The sequence below is a fragment of the Musa acuminata genome, chromosome BXJ2-4 (assembly GCF_036884655.1).
Source record: "Musa acuminata AAA Group cultivar baxijiao chromosome BXJ2-4, Cavendish_Baxijiao_AAA, whole genome shotgun sequence".
Lineage (NCBI taxonomy): Eukaryota > Viridiplantae > Streptophyta > Magnoliopsida > Zingiberales > Musaceae > Musa > Musa acuminata.
In genome coordinates this window covers 7246341-7264252 of record NC_088341.1, presented here as the reverse complement: position 1 = coordinate 7264252, position 17912 = coordinate 7246341, and the positions used below count along the sequence as shown (strand labels likewise).

Sequence of the window (17912 nt, the reverse complement as noted above, 5' to 3'; positions counted from 1 at the left end):
TTTCACCTTTTTTTTGTTTCTATTCCAACAAGTTATAGCTACAGGTGATGGTCTAATCTCACAGTTAAAAGCAACTTGCTCAACTGAAAAGGCAGCTTATTGGCAGCAAAATGAGCTTTCATGCTTAGAATCCTTAGTCTTAGCTTTTAGCAATAAAGATTTTGTCACATGAAAAGAAAAAAAAAAAGATGTTATTACTGCATTATACTTTGGGCAATGTTCTGATTGTCGAAACTGGAGTCTAAGTTTGTGCCAACTGTCTCAAGTTGTGAAAATATCCGAAGAGTTATAAGTGTCGTGCAAGCTTATCACTTGAGTACTAATACGTATGACTTGACATATAGCTTTTTTACTTATTATTATTATTTAATTTTTTATCACTTTATATTGTCTTTTGTTTGAATATATTGTGATGTTTATGGATCTATGCAATGAGATTCGGATCGTGATGAGATCATGATAATAAGTCCGATTCATCTTTAAACATAGATCCTAAATAATTCTGGTCATAAGTTAGTCGAGAGGGACATTAAGATGACTGGACAGATTAGTGTTCTGTATACCCGTACATATGATGGATGCAGCAAATCTCATAGCTGCTCGTGTGGGGATACTAGGGATACAATATAAATGCTCATTGGATAATGAGTTAACTGATTGATCTGCTTACGGAATGCTGGATGGTTGATGATGTCTTATTATCAGATAGTGATTCGGTAGTCCTAGTGGTATATCTGGTCCTTAGACTTGAGACACCAAAGATGTCCTGTATGAATATTTTATTCTTTGATACTAGACTTATAGATTTGGAGGTTCCAAATCTAGCACAATTGGTCATCGGGAGTGGTAGCCAATCCTATGAGGACTATTGAGTGTCGATAGAAGATCATCCACTTTTGGTATCATGAGAGGAATATCCCATATTTTCTTGCTCAAACAAATCTCTAGCTAGGGTTATTCTGATTAAGAGAGAAAGAGTTCTTCGGGAGAATCTGATTAAAGCTTGACTCGAGCAAAAACCGTATGAGTCTGACAACACTATGACCGGTATATGGTCTCTGAGATATTAGATGTATGAGGGACTATAGGTACACGGTAACTAAGGATAGACATGTCCAATGGATTGGATTCCCTTATATCGTTTGGGGACTACGGTGTAGTGGCCTAATATGTCCATAGTCGATGAGTCGAGCGAATTATTAAGGAGATAATAATTCAATAAGCCAGAAGGAGTTCTGATAGGTATGACTCATAGCCAGCTCGATATTGGGCCTAGAGGGTCACACACATATGGTAGGTATTGCGATGAGTAAATGTTCAAATATGAGATATCCATCGGAGCTCCTATCTTGTTAGATATCCAATATGCCCATGAATTATTGGATCCTATGAATGAGATCTAATAAGAGCCAATGAGAGATTATTTGATAGAGATCCATTAATATAAGAAACTTGGGTAGTTGGATGGAGATCCAATACCCAATAGGGTAAGATCCATTAGGGTTAAGCTGACAAGGAACCTCTATAAATATGAGGGAACTAATGGTGGTTCATAGGCTTGCTGTGTGGATCACCACTAGAGAGGAGGATACTTGACCTCCTTCACCCTATCCTAGATATCTATAGGGATTCAGGAATATACGATCTTCTTAGGTAACACAATCTTTCATATATATTATTTTATGTTTTACGATTTTTGCGGATCAATCTTCACACGACGACGTACACATCTTTGGAAAATTAAAAATTTTATTTTTAATATTCTTTTAGTGCGCATGTGATGTCGTCCTTAGATTTTCCTACATCCCTTTATAGTGGGTCATGGGGATCGTTACTCTCGAGATCGTCGATAATTATAAAGAATAATTTCATAAAGAATGAGTGTGAGACACACATTGATTGGATCGTTACTTTCGAGGTGTTGACGACGTGATTTCAAACTATTGATGTATCGAACACGTCGTCCACATAGCATTATGATGTTAGCTACATGTCGGGCATGTCACCTGCACGACACTATACTATCGACTACATGTCACTAGCAGGTGATCAATTTCATATCACAAGGTAAAAAAAATGTTTTAGAAAAAAATAGATTAATATCATATTTAAGAAATTATTTCTTGTGTGATTAGTAAATTTCGTATAAGATAGTATGAAAAGACTTTACGTCCAATTTGACCCCCCGGGATTCATGACATGCTTTTCATGATAGGAGATATGTAGGAGAAGAGTTGCAAGATAGACTTGCAATGAAGTTAGAATTTAGGTGTTAGGTTTGACTCCGAATGAGCATGCAATTCTGGCAATCACTGAAAAATGGGTTTGGATAGATAAACTTGATTTGAAATCGGACTTCAAATTGAAAGTCAATAGACTTGGATTAATTAGGTAGTGTAGCTTAAATCAGATAACTAAACGATGACTTTGAATTAAGAGATAGTCAAAATCAAGACTTGGATTTAGATTCCAAGTCTCACTAGTGGATGATCATGAGCGTGTATATTCATAAGATGATGTCACCAACCTTGACGACATCCATTAAACTCAGCTATCATCCAAAGGTATGTGGTTGATCTTATCCACTTTGAGTTTGGAATCCACATCCAAGAAAAAACTTGAGCTACCAGCAAACTATTGAGATTGATGAATGTAGAAAAGCGCAGTATACATCAAAGCCTTACACTTGTTAATTCAAACAAGGACAAGTTGGCCCTGTTCTAAAATTGACACAAGAAGAGAGCCATGAAAGCAACACGATACATAATTTTCCTTCTTTTTAAGTTTTTTCTCTCTATTTATTAGCTTTTCATTAATGATTTGTTGATGACGAAATAGATCTTGTTTTTATAGAAGACAAAATGATGTTAGAGACACTAATCTCACTTTTTTTTCCTATCATCTGAAGGTCTCCTCCGCATTACATAACATTGTACAACATATCGTGTTTATGAGAGTCTTATACGTTACGCTAAGGTATTTTATTTTTTAAAAGTATTCTTAATTTTTTTTTTCACTTTTTTACAATATTCATAATGCGATATTTTTATATATTTTATATTTTAAATATTGGTATCAGATTCATTATGAATTTAAAATCTTATCTAACATATTTTTGTACTTAAAATATTAGTTTAATAGTGATGTACCAAATTCATTGACCAAATGTTAAGGGTTCAAAACTTAATCTGACATATTTTTAAGATGCTGACTAGCCTTAGCTACTCAAGGCCTCGATCGATTATGATAAGGTCAAGTTTGAGTTGATAAAGAATTTGATAAATTATCGGAAGGTCTACTTATCTTTTATAAAAAAATATGTATAAAAATAATTCACATTATATATATATATATATATATATATATATATATATATATATCGTATTAAATTTTATTAAAAAATATAATAAATACTCTTTAGTAAATATCCCAAATGAGCATGATAAACATACTTAGAAACACTTTACATATAAACTTGGGATCTAGTGGAGCTATGTTGAGGGTAGTCAATACACACGATTATTTGGGGGAAACAAACATAGAAACTTAGAAAAAGAAGACATTATGAGGAGCGAACATCCGAAATTGATATTAAGATGAATGATCAACCCTTAGTGTGAGAGACACTACGAGGACAAATGAATTGGGTAAAACACAGTGCATAAAAGGTTGAGATGGTTGAGTTTGAACTATGACTTGATGTTGCTCAAGATAAACGAGGCGCTTAGCAAAGGATGAGACCGTGCAAGGTGGGATGAGTTACTCAACAATCAATAGAATTATATAAAACTCACAAAGGTGAGGAAAATTGCTAATTTAAAGAATCTGATACTAATGTAAGGGCTTGTATATGGACAATAGACTATCCGTGGTCATCCCAAAACGACCAAAACTCAACGCCGTGGAGCATTAAAACTTTTTTTTTTTAGTATGAAAAGGATACATCCGTATGAGGTTGAAGTGTGTAGCAACTTTAGCATATAACTAAGCTTTGAGAGATGCAACGAGGGTACTATATTGATGAAGAGTTGTAATCTAGCAAGTGCATTCATGAGAACAGAATAATACATAGTTTGTTCAGCAAGACAAAATAGTCTAAGGGGATGGTGATCTTTGAAACTTCTAGAGGGAAGGATGTGAAAAGAAAAGTTATTCCAATGAGAGATATCTAGGAGAGATAAGTCCTATTTATCTAGAGGAAGAACCATGTGTAATTGACTACATATGTTGAGGAAGAATACCTCAAGATAATAATTCCATAAAGCTCAATAAATTGAACGAACGAACAACGAGGAGTCATCGTATAATCTCATATGAGATAATACGATAATAGATGCATTATTAGATCAAGTAGGGAAGCGACGTAAGATAATACCAAATGAAGGTATACTTATAGTCGATATGGAGATCAGACTTAACGGAGGACGGACATATGGAATGGTGAGTGCAAGAGCCACCATCAACCGAATACAAATCAAGGAGTGGAGTAACTTCGATGAAATTTGTTGCAGTACACAAATTGTATGAAGGAGGTCAACATAAAAGAAAGAACATGGAGCAGAGGCATTTGATAGAGGAACTAAGCCAACTCAACTTGCAGAGGCAAAGTTACGGTTAGAATGCCTTGACACGGGCCAAGAGGATGTGAAGGCTGATACTCTTGAAAATTATGTCGTAGTGCTGTCATTTGAGTTGCCACGAAGAAAGTGATACGCAACGGAAATTGTGCTAAGAGGCAGAGGTATAAGATCCAAACAATTGCGCACAAATTTCAACGAAGTCAATAGATTTGGAGAGTTATTAGACAACAGACTATCATAGAGTTGTGCTTTATTCGGGTGTGACTCGATAGCGAGTGGACAAAAGTCAATTGTCAAAAAAAGCGAACACAAGAGGAGGTGGCAAAGGCCTGCAATGTGCTAGTAGAGGCAACATATGAAAAAATCGCAGTCCGAATTCATTCTACAAAGATCAAAATACAATAAAGATGTCATTAGGAGACAACATGATGCAGCGGATCATGATGGAATAGTTTGAGATAATGTGACACTATGATAAGAAGAACAACACCATGATAAGAAGAGTTATGGATTCAATGAGTAAATATCATGATATTATAGAGGTGGACTTCTGTACGTGCATCAAATTTTATATCAGATGAAAGTCTTATTCATTAGCATACGAGAGCTGTATATCACTAAGAAGAAATTTTGAGTGTAAATATGCTGGACAGAACGATTAGAGAGCTAGGCTGCTCCAAAACTTATATTTATTTTATAGAGTCCAACAAGTTAGAGGAGACAGTAAACCGATGTTATTACCACTGAAGCAAATCAACGTGAATCCTATAATATAAATAGCGATGGCCGAGTGAGTTATAACATGAAAACTGTTTGAATAACATGAAAGTACTGAAGTAGATGATTGAAAGGAACTCAACTATCCAAAATCAAACATTGAACTCGAAGAGATACTACTGATCTATCGATTCTGGAACTAGCGACGCAAGAACGATACAAATTCCCCAGTTCATTCTTCTTCGTTATAGTAAGAGTTTGCGATAACGCAAATAGATGTTCTTCCCTGAAAGTCGTTGCATTTTCGAGCTCGATCCCATCCCCCCTCTTTCTATTTCTTCGATCCCTCTGTTGGATTCCTTCCCATCTCCAAGAAAGTTCTCTTCTTCTCTTCTCTGTTTTAAACCCCTAATCTAGGCATTCGGCGGTTGGTCCGGTCCTCCCCTTCCAAATCGCTTTTTTTTCCGGCCTGGAATTTTGGTTCTTGTGGGACCGTTCGATGTCTTTCCACCACCCGCTGCCGGGCTCGGCGTCCGGATTGGCGTCGAGCTCCAGCTCCGGGCCCCACCACCTGAGTTCCCCTTTTGGGGACACGGACGTATAGGAAGGTCTTCGTGGGGGGCCTCGCGTGGGAGACGAAGAGCGAGACGCTGCGCCGCCACTTCGAGCAGTTCGGCGAGATCCTTGAGGCCGTCGTGATCGCCGACAAGAAGGCCGGGAGGTGGAAGGGTTATCGTTTCGTGAGTATTGCTCACCTTAGCGCTTCTTGCGGGTTCTTTGGTAGGATGGAGATTTTGAGGAGAGATTTGACTTGTCAGTGTTTTTCTCTGTTATGGCCGACTTCTACATTGGATGTGACGATGTTTATTTGCTTGGAGGAATTAGGTAACTTTTCGAGATCCGGAATCTGCAAGAAGAGCATGTGCAGACCCAAGCCCAGTTATCGATGGCAGACGGGCAAATTGTAACTTGGCTTCACTTGGGCGGCTTGGCACTTTTCCAACATTTGGTGGTATAACTCCGAATCTCTGATTATGGTAGTATTTCTGAAAGCTGCATTTCAATCTTTCCTTGAGATCTGTGATCTAAAAATCACTAAACGCCAAAAGACACCAAGGTCCAAAAATGTCCGAGGCGTAAGGCGCTCGCCCGAGCGAAGCGAGACGCTAAAATATAAAAATATATAATATAATTAATAAATATAATTATTTAAAATTTTAAATTAAAATATATTATTAAATTAAAAAAATCTATTAACAGTATTGAAAATTAATAATTTCAAATAAACCGAACAATATTAACAGTATACAGTATACTGTTAACAGAAGGAGAAGAAGGAAGTGTAAGGGGGTGCTGAGCCTGCTGACTGAGAAAAGAGGAAGCGGCGAGCGACGACAGCGGCGAGCAGTGGCAGCGGGAGTAGGAGCGGGAGCAAGAGCGGCGAGCAGCGGGAGGCGCGAGCGGCGACAGAGGCAGCGTTTGTGAGCAGCGACAGCGGCGAGCAACGACAGCAGGAGCAGGAGCGACGAGCAGCGAGATCGGGATCGGGATCGGGAGCGACAGCGGTAGCGGTGAGGGTTAGGGTTGGGTTCTCACTTATATCGATTTTAGTTGGTTCGATTGAACCAACTAACCATCAGAGACCGAACCAGGACCGAACCAGACCTAAAATCCTGGTTCGGTCGCCTTGGTTAACCCAGGCGCTCGCCCGAAGCGCCCAGCGCCTGGGCTCGGGCGAGCGCCCAGGCGGCGCCTGTTTGATGCGCGTCGCCTGGGAGATTAGCGAGGCGCTCGGGCCTCGCCTCGCCTCACCCGAGCGCCTAGGCGAGCGCTCGAGCGCCTTTTTAAATCACTGCTTGAGATTGATAAGTTGCATCTGAAAATCTGTTGAATTGCTCCATATAAGTTATCCAATTTATTGTTTCTCATCACTACTTGTTGCTGCCCTTAACGGCAGTAACAAGACTCTGGCCCTGGTTATGATGATATAGTAACCATGACCCAATGCATTGTTTTCTTTTCGCATTTGGCTGTTTATTATTGGATAATTTCATTAATGTGGAGGTGTCAACATATTTTGTCTTACAAAAGTGGTACCTCCTGCTCATATAATATATGTTGAGTACACCAAGTCACTTAATTGTGCTAATTAAGTCAATCATAAAGTCATTGGCTCTAGAGGGCACATCTTTTATATTAAGGTGGCATTTAATTTATTTTTGTGTGCCACAATCTTTTTTCAAGTTACATTGGAGTGTGCTGTCTGCTAATTCCACCTCTATCTTCTGTGACCTTTCCATGGTCCTAAAGTTCCTTTGCCCTAGGTCACTCGTTTAGTGATAGTCTCAGAGTGCATTATGGTAAGTATATCAAGCAAACTGGACTCATAATTTTTTTTCTTTTTCAATCGTCATCACCAGGTAAATCTACTCCATTTGGAAGAGGTCCTTGACCTGTCCAATCAAGATGCTCATGGAAGATATTACTGTATTCAATACTCTTGAGGGTGCAATTCTTGAGTTCATTAATATACATGTTGCTTTCGCACAGGTAAATATGATAGTAGGTTGACTAGCTTATGATCTGGGAAATGCTGAATGATGGTTCAAAACTATGCTATGGGAAATGCTGAATTATGTTTCAAAAATGAATTACATCATTCTTTATGTTTTCACTCTTCTTCCTTAGTCATATATGCATAACATGTTAGACACTTTTTAACATAAACATTGTTTTGTTTGTTGGATCTCTATTTTAGTGCGCCCAAGGTGAGACCTCTACATTGGAGCTGTCTCACTTCCATGCGGTTCATATGTTGGAAGCGCTGCTCCTCAACAGTCAGTTCCATTCAGCGACCATGAAGGGTTACCATATCTGCCATATAGGTTAGTTTATCTCCTTTGTGTTTTTTTTTAACAGTAGTTGTTTTTTGTTAAAGAAACAGAGTACTGAACCTTGGATTGGGTATCTACAACTGTTATCATATACCTAAGTTGATTTCTGTATCTGGGGAACTAATCACTTGGATGAATGAGCGCAAGAAGCACTGGAACTAAGAATTGTGGAACAGAAAATAAAAAATTCTGATCTTGTTGTCTGTTTGTAGTTTTGCATCTTAAATGATATGATCATAAAGCCCTAACCTTTTAGAAGAAATCCATCAGTGGGAGTTCTCTTCTGATTTACATTCTAACTTAAGATTTTGGCATACTCGAAAAGAAAGAAAGAAAGATTTATATTTTTTAGGTTTTTTGAAGTGTGTATGATGATACGGGTTATCCTAGAGCTACGTTTCGTCTGTGTGTGATCCGAGAGTGGATGGACGAATGTTAATTGCTAACGGAGTGAACACAATCAAAGATGACGGAGGTACTATAATATGCTGGCGAGGGTCACACATAGAGAGATCGTAGTCTGAGTTCATCCCACAAATATCATAATATAATAGAGATGTCACCAAGAGGTGATATAGTATAGTGGATTATGGTAGAATAGTTCGAGGTGATGTGAAACACACGAGGAAAGTCTTGTGAGGGACTTGATTATATAGAGGTATGATCAGGAACTACTGGTAGTTCCACTTCAGTGAAAATCATGATGACAAGAAGGACTATGGTTTCAAGGAGTGAATGTCATGGTTCCATAGAGGTGCATCTTCCATGCATGCACCAAATTTTACATTGGATGAAAGCTTTAGTCATAAGCATATGAGGGCTGTGTACTATGTACCACTGAGACGGATTTCGAATGTAAGTACCAATGAATCACATGGAGGAGACTCGATCATACAGAAATATGATCGAAGTAGTTGGAGAGTTAAACTTCTCCAGAGCTCATATTTGTTTGAGGGAGCTCGACAAGTCAGAGGACAAGGTCCTTATGGACCATAAGAGGTTTCAAGGAGGTTGGCCCCTTGTAGACGGACATGCAAGGGAGTCATACAACTTAGGTAATACAAGCTAAGTCCATTATAGGTCTTACTCCATGATTCTTGATGCCTTTCTGAACTAACTGAGATTGGAATTTGTTCTTTTCAATTGATACCCTCAACTTGCATCAGGACTAAGAACCACAGTGTTTCCATATTTTTGGCACACATTCTTGCCCTGAAAGTTATCATCTACACATTATAGTGGTTAGTTCTACTTAACATCCAATTATATATGTGATTCTCTTAATGAATTTCTTACTTATGATGTTTTATTCTTAGTGAGCATTGAGTAGTTGACGAAAAGGGTATATCCATGTAGCTTATCCTAATTGAGTAGTTTTGGATTTTAATTCTATATGCATGTGCACTCAAGGATTTGGTTGTTATTTACTGTTCCTATGCCAAGCAGTTAATAAGGAGGAAGACACAACATGTTGGCATGCATTGATGTGTTTGATTTAGCTGCTATGCATGTCTCTTCTACATGCTGATGTATCTTACATACAATCATTAGTTCTTTGAAGTAAACCGAGCTTTTAAAGTTTTATGATGTTTTAGTTATTTGTTATTTTAAAATCCTTCAACCATTTTGTCCCGTTCTGAACTGTTCTTTGATCTTTGAATTCTCAGTTTGATCTTCGTGCTCACGTCTATATAAGAGTTGAAACTTTTTTGTCTCTTTTTGTTTCCAGTCCTAAAATACATTCAAACCATGATCTTTGTGGAATGATAATTATCTTTCGTACAAGTCAAAAATATTTAGAAGCTTTTAAAGGATGGTTCACTATTTTGTTTGGAGATTCCCTCCAGATATTGCAGAATTGATTATTTGTAATATGACAAGTACCAGGAAGCAGGGTCATTTTTGGGGTTCCTACTTCAAGTTCTTGATCAAGTCATTGCAGCAAAAGTGATTCCTACTTCATAATCCCCTTGGTCTTGCTTTCATGCCAGTTTTTGGTGTTCATGCATCTAAAACTCATATCTTAAGTTCCTGAAAGTGTACTTAATGTATTCTGTGCTTTACACAAGGGATCTTGAGGGTTCCCTGTTTATGTTTGTTTGTATCAACATCAGGACTTGTTCTTGTATTAGCAAGACTGCATTTTCACTCCGAATAGGATATTCTATATAAATCAAGCATACTCATGTTGTTTCTTTCTATGCTTTGTTTTAATGTAAGAAAATCTGGTATTACAGATGCCATATTGCTGTTCTTTTTGTTGTTCATGATAATAGGATATCGGATTAAGAGATGGATCCTATTTTGCAGCTTGTTCTGGTTGTGGTCTATAAATTCTGTTTCTCCCATGGAGTGAGCTGAAAGCACAAGAGCTTGGATCACTCTTTGTTGCAGTGCGGTCTATAAATTCTGTTGCCCTGCTGGAATCTGCAGGTGCTTGTGGAACAAGAACAGATGGTAATCCCAAATCATGTCCAACAATCTGTAGGATAGATTATGGATGTCAGCATTGGAGTCCAACAACCCAAGTTGGGAAACTTAGTTGCAAGATGGGATTCAAATGAGGTGGATATATTCTGGCATTCCTATGGAAAGTTCATCGTCAATACAACAGTGGATATGCAGATTCACCACATCAGTTTCCGACAGAGTCCATCAGGTGGATCTAATGATATCAAACAGTATGCAGAGGCATGGAGACCTATCTATGTTCAGACTCATTTCTAATCTGCAAATATCATATCTTAAGTACAAGCAAGCATTTCAAGATCAGAGGTTTCTGATCATCTGCACGAGAGAATTATCACATGATCGTACATTCTTTGCCAAACCCCAAACCCTTGCGAGTGGGCATGTTGAGTTTAGCATATTCAAAACAAAAGGAGCTCAATTACTATACACCTGGTATGAGTTGTCTGCAGAGGCACACTAGCATCTCAATTACTATTCCCCTGGTATGAGTTGTCTCAACAACTTTTCAAGCTCATTCTTATCCAAAGATTTTAAATGGATGTATCGCCACAATGCAGCAAAGATGATCAATCATCCATGTTGAAGAAAAGGAAAAATAAAATCATACTTTGGAGTTGGAAAATTTGTGGCCATTGCTCTGTAAGATCCTCTCATATCAAGCAGGCTGCAATTCATAGATAACATGTACTCTGCAGTGGGTGGCAAGAATGAATAAGTTGTTGGCTGAACTATCTATTTCAGCAAACTAAACAACACCTGTTGAAAGCCAGAAGTCATGTCCAGAAAAAATACCACATCTGTGAGAAAAAGGTGTAGACTTCCCTCCTGTATCCCCTTATTACCAGCATTACTGACACATTCTCATCTAAGAAGTCCATGTACCTCCATGTAGGAGTAAGATGGTTGGTTCAAAGGAGGGAATGGCGACGGCGGGAGGCTGACAAGCCTTCTGCTGCCATCTAAGGTTCTGTTGCTCATGTTGTTGAATTCTCATTTGGTAGGATCAACTGAAATAAGGGAATTTGACTCTGATATCCACCAGGCCAACCTTTATGCAAGTTCAAGGAGGTATTTCTCTTTATTTTAGTAAATTTTATTGTGTTTTTTTATTGTGTCTTTCCTCTACTATGATTGATAATTTTGAATAATTGGTGCTTTAATGATTGCAGAGTCTTTGAAGGGTAATAAACAAATGGTCCTTATATGTATATATATCATATCCAAGTTTAGAAATGCTAATAGTCAATTGGCATAATTTAATTACCATAATATGAGAGTAAAATGTTGAATGTTATGGAGATATATACAGAACTTATATTGAAGGGGTTAAATATTAAAATCATTAGTTTTGAAGTGATATTTATGTGTGTGTGTGTGGAATTCAGCTTAAACAAATCATGGTCTTTTTCTTCTACAACAAGCAATCTACCAATATTCATCTACGAGTCTAAGGAAATGATGTGTTATGTAATCTTACTGGATCAAATAGTCAACAGATGGAATATCAAATTCAGTGACAGCTGTGTTCATTTATTGTGCCCAACAAGTAGATTTTTTTTCTTTCTCCTCTGAGCAGAGTGTCACTATCTTATTGTTAATTAAAGCTGCTTCTTAATGCTGGAAACTTGCACTTGCATGACTGCTTATGTATATGTACATAGTCTATCGAGTGCTGATCTCATCCAGACAAGGTGATATCTTGCAGTGTTGTCCCCAGGCAATCTCCCAAGCCTCCAGGAGTGGCAGCAGAGAAAAGTTCCATATCAAGCTTTGTAGGGTGATCATGGATGCCAAAAGATTAATAATCTTCATATTATGAATATTTTAAGAGGGGTATAGATACAAACCAAATTTGTCATGGATATGGGTTGAGATGGATTCTAGATAGGTATAGAAGTAATTGTTATTTGGATTTAAGATAATACCAAACTGATTAGAAGCTATGAAGCACAATGTTTAGGTAAGATAAATCAGACAATTCATCTATGTTCTTCTCAATTGTGTTTACTGCACAGGCAAGAACATTTCACATCAGACATGGACTATTTAGGTTTCCATAACAGTTGATAAGAAGGGTCCAGGTGCCTTCTCTCCTCTGAAAACGTCTTGTGAGCTAGACACATTTGGCTCCTCTGATCATTTGCTGGCGCTGACCATTCTTCATCTATTGCACTGACTCGTAGCTGATCCATCCAAGAAAGAAGAACCACCGATGAGGTTGGCAGCCATCGGCTGAAGACAAGTTCTACTCGACTGCAGGTAACTAAGCTTAAATTTCTCTGCCTGCTTGTTCCAGGAACAAACCGGAGAAGAAAAAGCCAAGTTATCAATCTTCGGCAGCGAAGACGACGGCCCTTCTCCCATTGGTTGAACCGTGGATCCGATCACGTCAGATGCCCCGCGCAGCGACGTCTTGGTGGGACGCATTCGAACACCCCACACGTGCGCTACTCGGGTACCGTGCTCGATGATTAGTGGGCGAGTCCATGTCTGTTGTTCGTGCCCTTTCCCCGGATCATGTCAGTACGTATTTATTTAGATATTGGAGATCTTCGGCATCTACCTCGGAATCTTGGTTTCGAGTTCCTCGCTTCGTGTTCGAACATGTCAACGGTGGGCTGTCATAACTGCTTCTCTTCTGCTGCTGTCGTGCCACTCTGACCGATCCTGAAGCTGGTGTCGTGTTCTTGGGACCGAGCAAGATGGCCTTGAAGGTGCTCACCGCGCTGGATCACGCGAGGACGCAGTACTACCACTTCAAGGCCATCATTATCGCCGGCATGGGGCTGTTCACCGATTCCTACGACCTCTTCTGCATCGCCCCCGTGATGAAGCTGATCGGCCGGATCTACTACGGCGACGCGCAGGCAGACAAGCCCGGCGTGACGCCGCCGGCGGTGGCCTCTGCGATGGTCGCGGTGGCGCTGGCGGGCACCGTCATCGGTCAGCTCGTCTTCGGCTTCCTCGGCGACCGCATCGGCCGGCGGCGCATGTACGGCCTTTCGCTGCTCCTGATGGTGGCCAGCTCCTTCGCCAGCGGATTCTCCATCTGCCGCACCCGCGGCTGCGTGCTGACCAGCCTCTGCCTCTTCCGCTTCCTGCTGGGCATCGGCATCGGGGGCGACTACCCACTGTCGGCCACCATCATGTCGGAGTTCGCCAACAAGCGGACGAGGGGTTCGTTCATCGCCGCCGTGTTCTCGATGCAGGGGTTCGGGATCCTCGCGAGCTCTGCGGTGACCATGGCGATAACGGCGGCGTTCAACAGGGCGACGGAGAGGGGCGACGCCGGGCCGCTGCAGACGCCGGAGTCGGCCGACTTGGCGTGGCGGATCATACTGATGGTGGGCGCCATTCCGGCAGGGTTGACGTTCTACTGGAGGATAGCGATGCCAGAGACGGCCAGGTATGAACACCCTCCCTCCGTGGTCACCATGGTAATCATACGATCACATCGACTCTTCCGCTGCAGATTCACAGCACTGGTAGAACAGAACGTGATGAAGGCGACCGCCGACATGGGGAAGGTGTTGGGGGGCTTGGACGTGCACAACTTCGCGGAAGACGCCGAAGCCCTGCGCAGGTCACCCCAGCCTCGTCCTCCCTCCTACGGCCTCCTCTCGCGGCAGTTCCTGCGCCGGCACGGCTGGAACCTCTTCGCCTGCGCCATGGCGTGGTTCCTCGTCGACATCCCCTACTACAGCAGCACCCTCTTCCAGTCCCAGATCTACCAGCCCTTCTTCCCCCGCCCCGAACACGTGAACGCCTACCAGGACGCCTACAACGTGGCCAAGTTCCAGGCCATCATCGCCGCGGCCTCCACCATCCCCGGCTACTTCGCCACCGTCTACTTCATCGAACGCGTCGGCAGGCGCAGGATTCAGATGATGGGGTTCTTCTTCATGGGCCTCTTCCTCTTCGCCTTGGCAGGCCCCTACGACAATTACTGGAACCACCACACCAACGCCGGCTACATCGTCCTCTACGCCCTGACCTTCTTCTTCTCAAACTTCGGACCCAACACCACGACCTTCATCGTGCCCGCCGAGCTGTTCCCGACGCGGTTCCGCTCCACGTGCCACGGCATCTCCGGGGCCGCCGGCAAGGTGGGCGCCATCATCGGAGCAATCGGATTCCTCTGGGCCTCTCAGGCGAGGAACAAAGAGGACGTGGCCAGCGGGTGGAAGCCGGGAATTGGAATGATGAACGCCTTAATAATCTTGGCTGGTGTTTGCATGATAGGAGCAGTACACACCTATCTCTTCACGCCGGAAACGAAGATGAGGTCTTTGGAGGAGAACGAGGGAGGGGGAAGCCAAGATGGAGACAGCCATGAGGACGTCGATGGAGAGGAGAACAAGTACAGTACACCAAGCCCTCTCAGTGTTCAACCTCTAGTCGGGCAATCTCCATTGCAGTCTCCTGGATAGTTACTGTGTATCAGATTAAGAATGTCATTTCCACACATCGAGATCAAAGAATTGGGTCATTTATAGGATCTGTGGCATAGGAGACAGTTTTATGTTCCTTTTTATATTGAAGACAACACTAGAGAACCTGTTTACTAAACAACAATAAAAATAAACTTAATGTATTGCCATCATGCTTGGCATCATTTGAGCATGTAATGGTTTGCATTGGGGCATGTACTTAAGTTCGTAAAATACGAAGGCTGTGATGATTAGAACATCAAAATGAAGGCTCCATACATTGGTTGGTGACGAGGATGACGAGGATAGTAATTATGATAAGACTCGACTGATGTCAGATGACGCCTCACGTAACAGCACCTGGTTAATGTAGACCGGAACATCGATCGAGGCGCATTAACATTCTGCCAAAGCTCAATTCTTCACGTCACGCTAACACAAACTCAGACGCTACCAACTTGCCCCCTGCAAGCGGGCAGCTTAGGAAGCAGTAAGCTTCCCTATAAATACTCTCTCGTTCATCAGAGAGAGGGGAGGAGAAACAGACACACAAAAACATTTCTTCATCTGAAACCCCCTCCACATATGCTAACTTGATCGTCGGAGGGGTCGGGCCAAGCGCCTCGGCTCGACCTTTGTGCAGGTGCGAAGCCGAAGGACCCCTCCGGACGTACAAGCAAGGAGTTCCTACCCGGAGGAGACGGCTACTCCGTCCCGATCAGACACCGCACCCGACCGCCTTAGCGGGCTCGAGGAATGCTCCAGGGAGGTCCCCGTCGTCCGGACCCGAACCGAGCCGCGTCGGTCCCGAGGCCACGACTCAAAGTTGTTTACATCAGTTGGTACATGAAGAACCTCAAGACAATAACGATGCATCCTCTCGACAACATAAAACCAAAGATTAATTATGTAAAATCAAATCAATTCCAACATACGCACTCATAAAATCATACCTGCAATTCCAGAATAAATGCATCTGAATTTTGGGTAGTGCAACTCTCACACTTGGTTTCAAGTTTCTCTCCCCACTTTTTTGCACGTATTATATATATATATATATATATATATATATATATATATATTCCAACTCTGCTGCCTCTTTTGTCAGACCTGAACACCCAACACTTCACCCCTCGTCATCTTCTTCCTTTCCTGCTTTCCATTCTATAAGAACTCGCCACAGTCCCATTGCCAGTGCACCAAAACAAGTTAACACCCCCCCCCTCTCTCTCTCTCTCTCGATGCCAAGCGCAAAGGCCCTATTGCCACAGCCGACGACGCTCTTGAGAGCAAGAAGGCCCAAGTCTATCGATGCAACCGCTGCGGCGAGGAGTTCCGGTCGTTCCAAGCTCTCGGCGGGCATCGCAACGCCACCGCAAGCTGAAGCTTCTGCTCGGCATGGCAAACGATGGGCCGCCGACCAACAGGGACAGTCCGCCCGCTGCAGAAGTCATCTTCCTCCCTCGTCAGTTCCACCATTCTGAAACCCTAGACGCGTGGACCATCATTAACGTGCATGCGGCAAAGGTTGAGGGAAAACGTAGCTGGCCGGCGGAGAAGGAAGCGGAGGCTGATCTCAAGTTGCAGCTGAACACTTATGGGACCGACGTGGTGCGGTCGAAGAATGAGAACGAGGAAGAAGACGAGGATGATCGATGGGTGCACGCCATAATTGTAGATCCGGAGCAGCAGTGTCCTCAAGTTCATCGACATGTTGCAGCTCCGGAGGAGGAGGATGATGATGAATGAACTCGACTTGACTCTTCACCTCTAAAAGAAGTTATAAATAAGTGATGTGTTTTCTAAAATAAAATTTTATAAAATAAAAAAATAGGATGAATTTTTTTTACTGAAAATAAGTATTTACCAACTAAGCTAATCAGCAGATGAGACTTCGAACCCTAAATATAAGTAAGAAGATCTAATAATACATTGTCACCAAATAAATTAAATATTATATAAAGTTAAAAGAAATATGCACAAGAATTAAATCCAAAACCTTTGGAATACAATGAAAAAGCATTTTATAATAAAAATTTAAGGTATTTCATCCTTTTATAACATAAACATTAATTAGTAGTTGAGGCTCTGCTTCCAGTTTTTCTTATTTGATCAGTTAGTTCCATCTGAATTCAATAACTATGAACATATGTATTTTCTAATTTGAATTCTTTCTTAATCCATCATATATATATATATATATATATATATATATATATATATATATATATATATATATATATATATATATATATATATAAGATTGCACATAAAAGAAAGAAAGACAGTTAATGGTTCAGAAGTAACCCTTTTGAATGCTCATCACACTCGTCTCTCCCAGATATCTTACTTTTCTTAGGAAATAATAATAATAATAATAATAACAATAATAATAATAATATGGGAAGAAGGCAAAAATTAGTCTCATATTACGAAAAGAGAAAAAAAAGAGGAAATATATAAATTAACAGCATATCTTTATACATAACATTAATCTAGTGGTTCTTTCTTTAGAAATCTAAATCCAAATCATTTGGTATACATTCTTACAAATCTTACGAAGAATATTTCCCAAGAATAATTCTTCGAAGGAAAATGTTCTCGATCAGAGAAAAAAGTGTTTCTTGACACCATGTGAATCAAACTCTCGGCCATTAGTGAACAGCAGAACCAGAAAACATTTCAGACATGCATTTCTGTTCACGACACGCATGAACGAGAGATTCTTCGACGGTCTACGAATAATCGATCAACGTAATACCACAACAAAATGAAAGGGTTTTAAGGATATGCTCAACTCGTCAACAACATCTCAAAAA

General features: G+C 41.0%; 1 protein-coding gene and 1 pseudogene across 2 annotated transcripts; both read left to right on the top strand.

The window, feature by feature from the left end:
* Nucleotides 1-5403: 5403 nt before the first annotated feature.
* On the top strand, nt 5404-11848 carry LOC135611395 (glycine-rich RNA-binding protein 4, mitochondrial-like; annotated as a pseudogene).
* An 876-nt stretch (nt 11849-12724) lies between these two features.
* LOC135609781 (probable inorganic phosphate transporter 1-10) lies at nt 12725-15278 on the top strand. 2 transcript variants are annotated; one of them, XM_065103417.1, is made up of 4 exons: nt 12725-12880; nt 12960-13118; nt 13203-14069; nt 14136-15278. In XM_065103417.1, the coding sequence occupies exons 3-4, from the start codon at nt 13366-13368 to the stop codon at nt 15091-15093; spliced, it is 1662 nt and encodes a 553-aa protein (XP_064959489.1). In that variant the 5' UTR covers nt 12725-12880; nt 12960-13118; nt 13203-13365; the 3' UTR covers nt 15094-15278. The 2 variants fall into 2 exon arrangements, with proteins under 2 accessions (XP_064959489.1, XP_064959488.1); XM_065103416.1 differs by having other exon boundaries at nt 12742-13118.
* Nucleotides 15279-17912: the final 2634 nt, after the last annotated feature.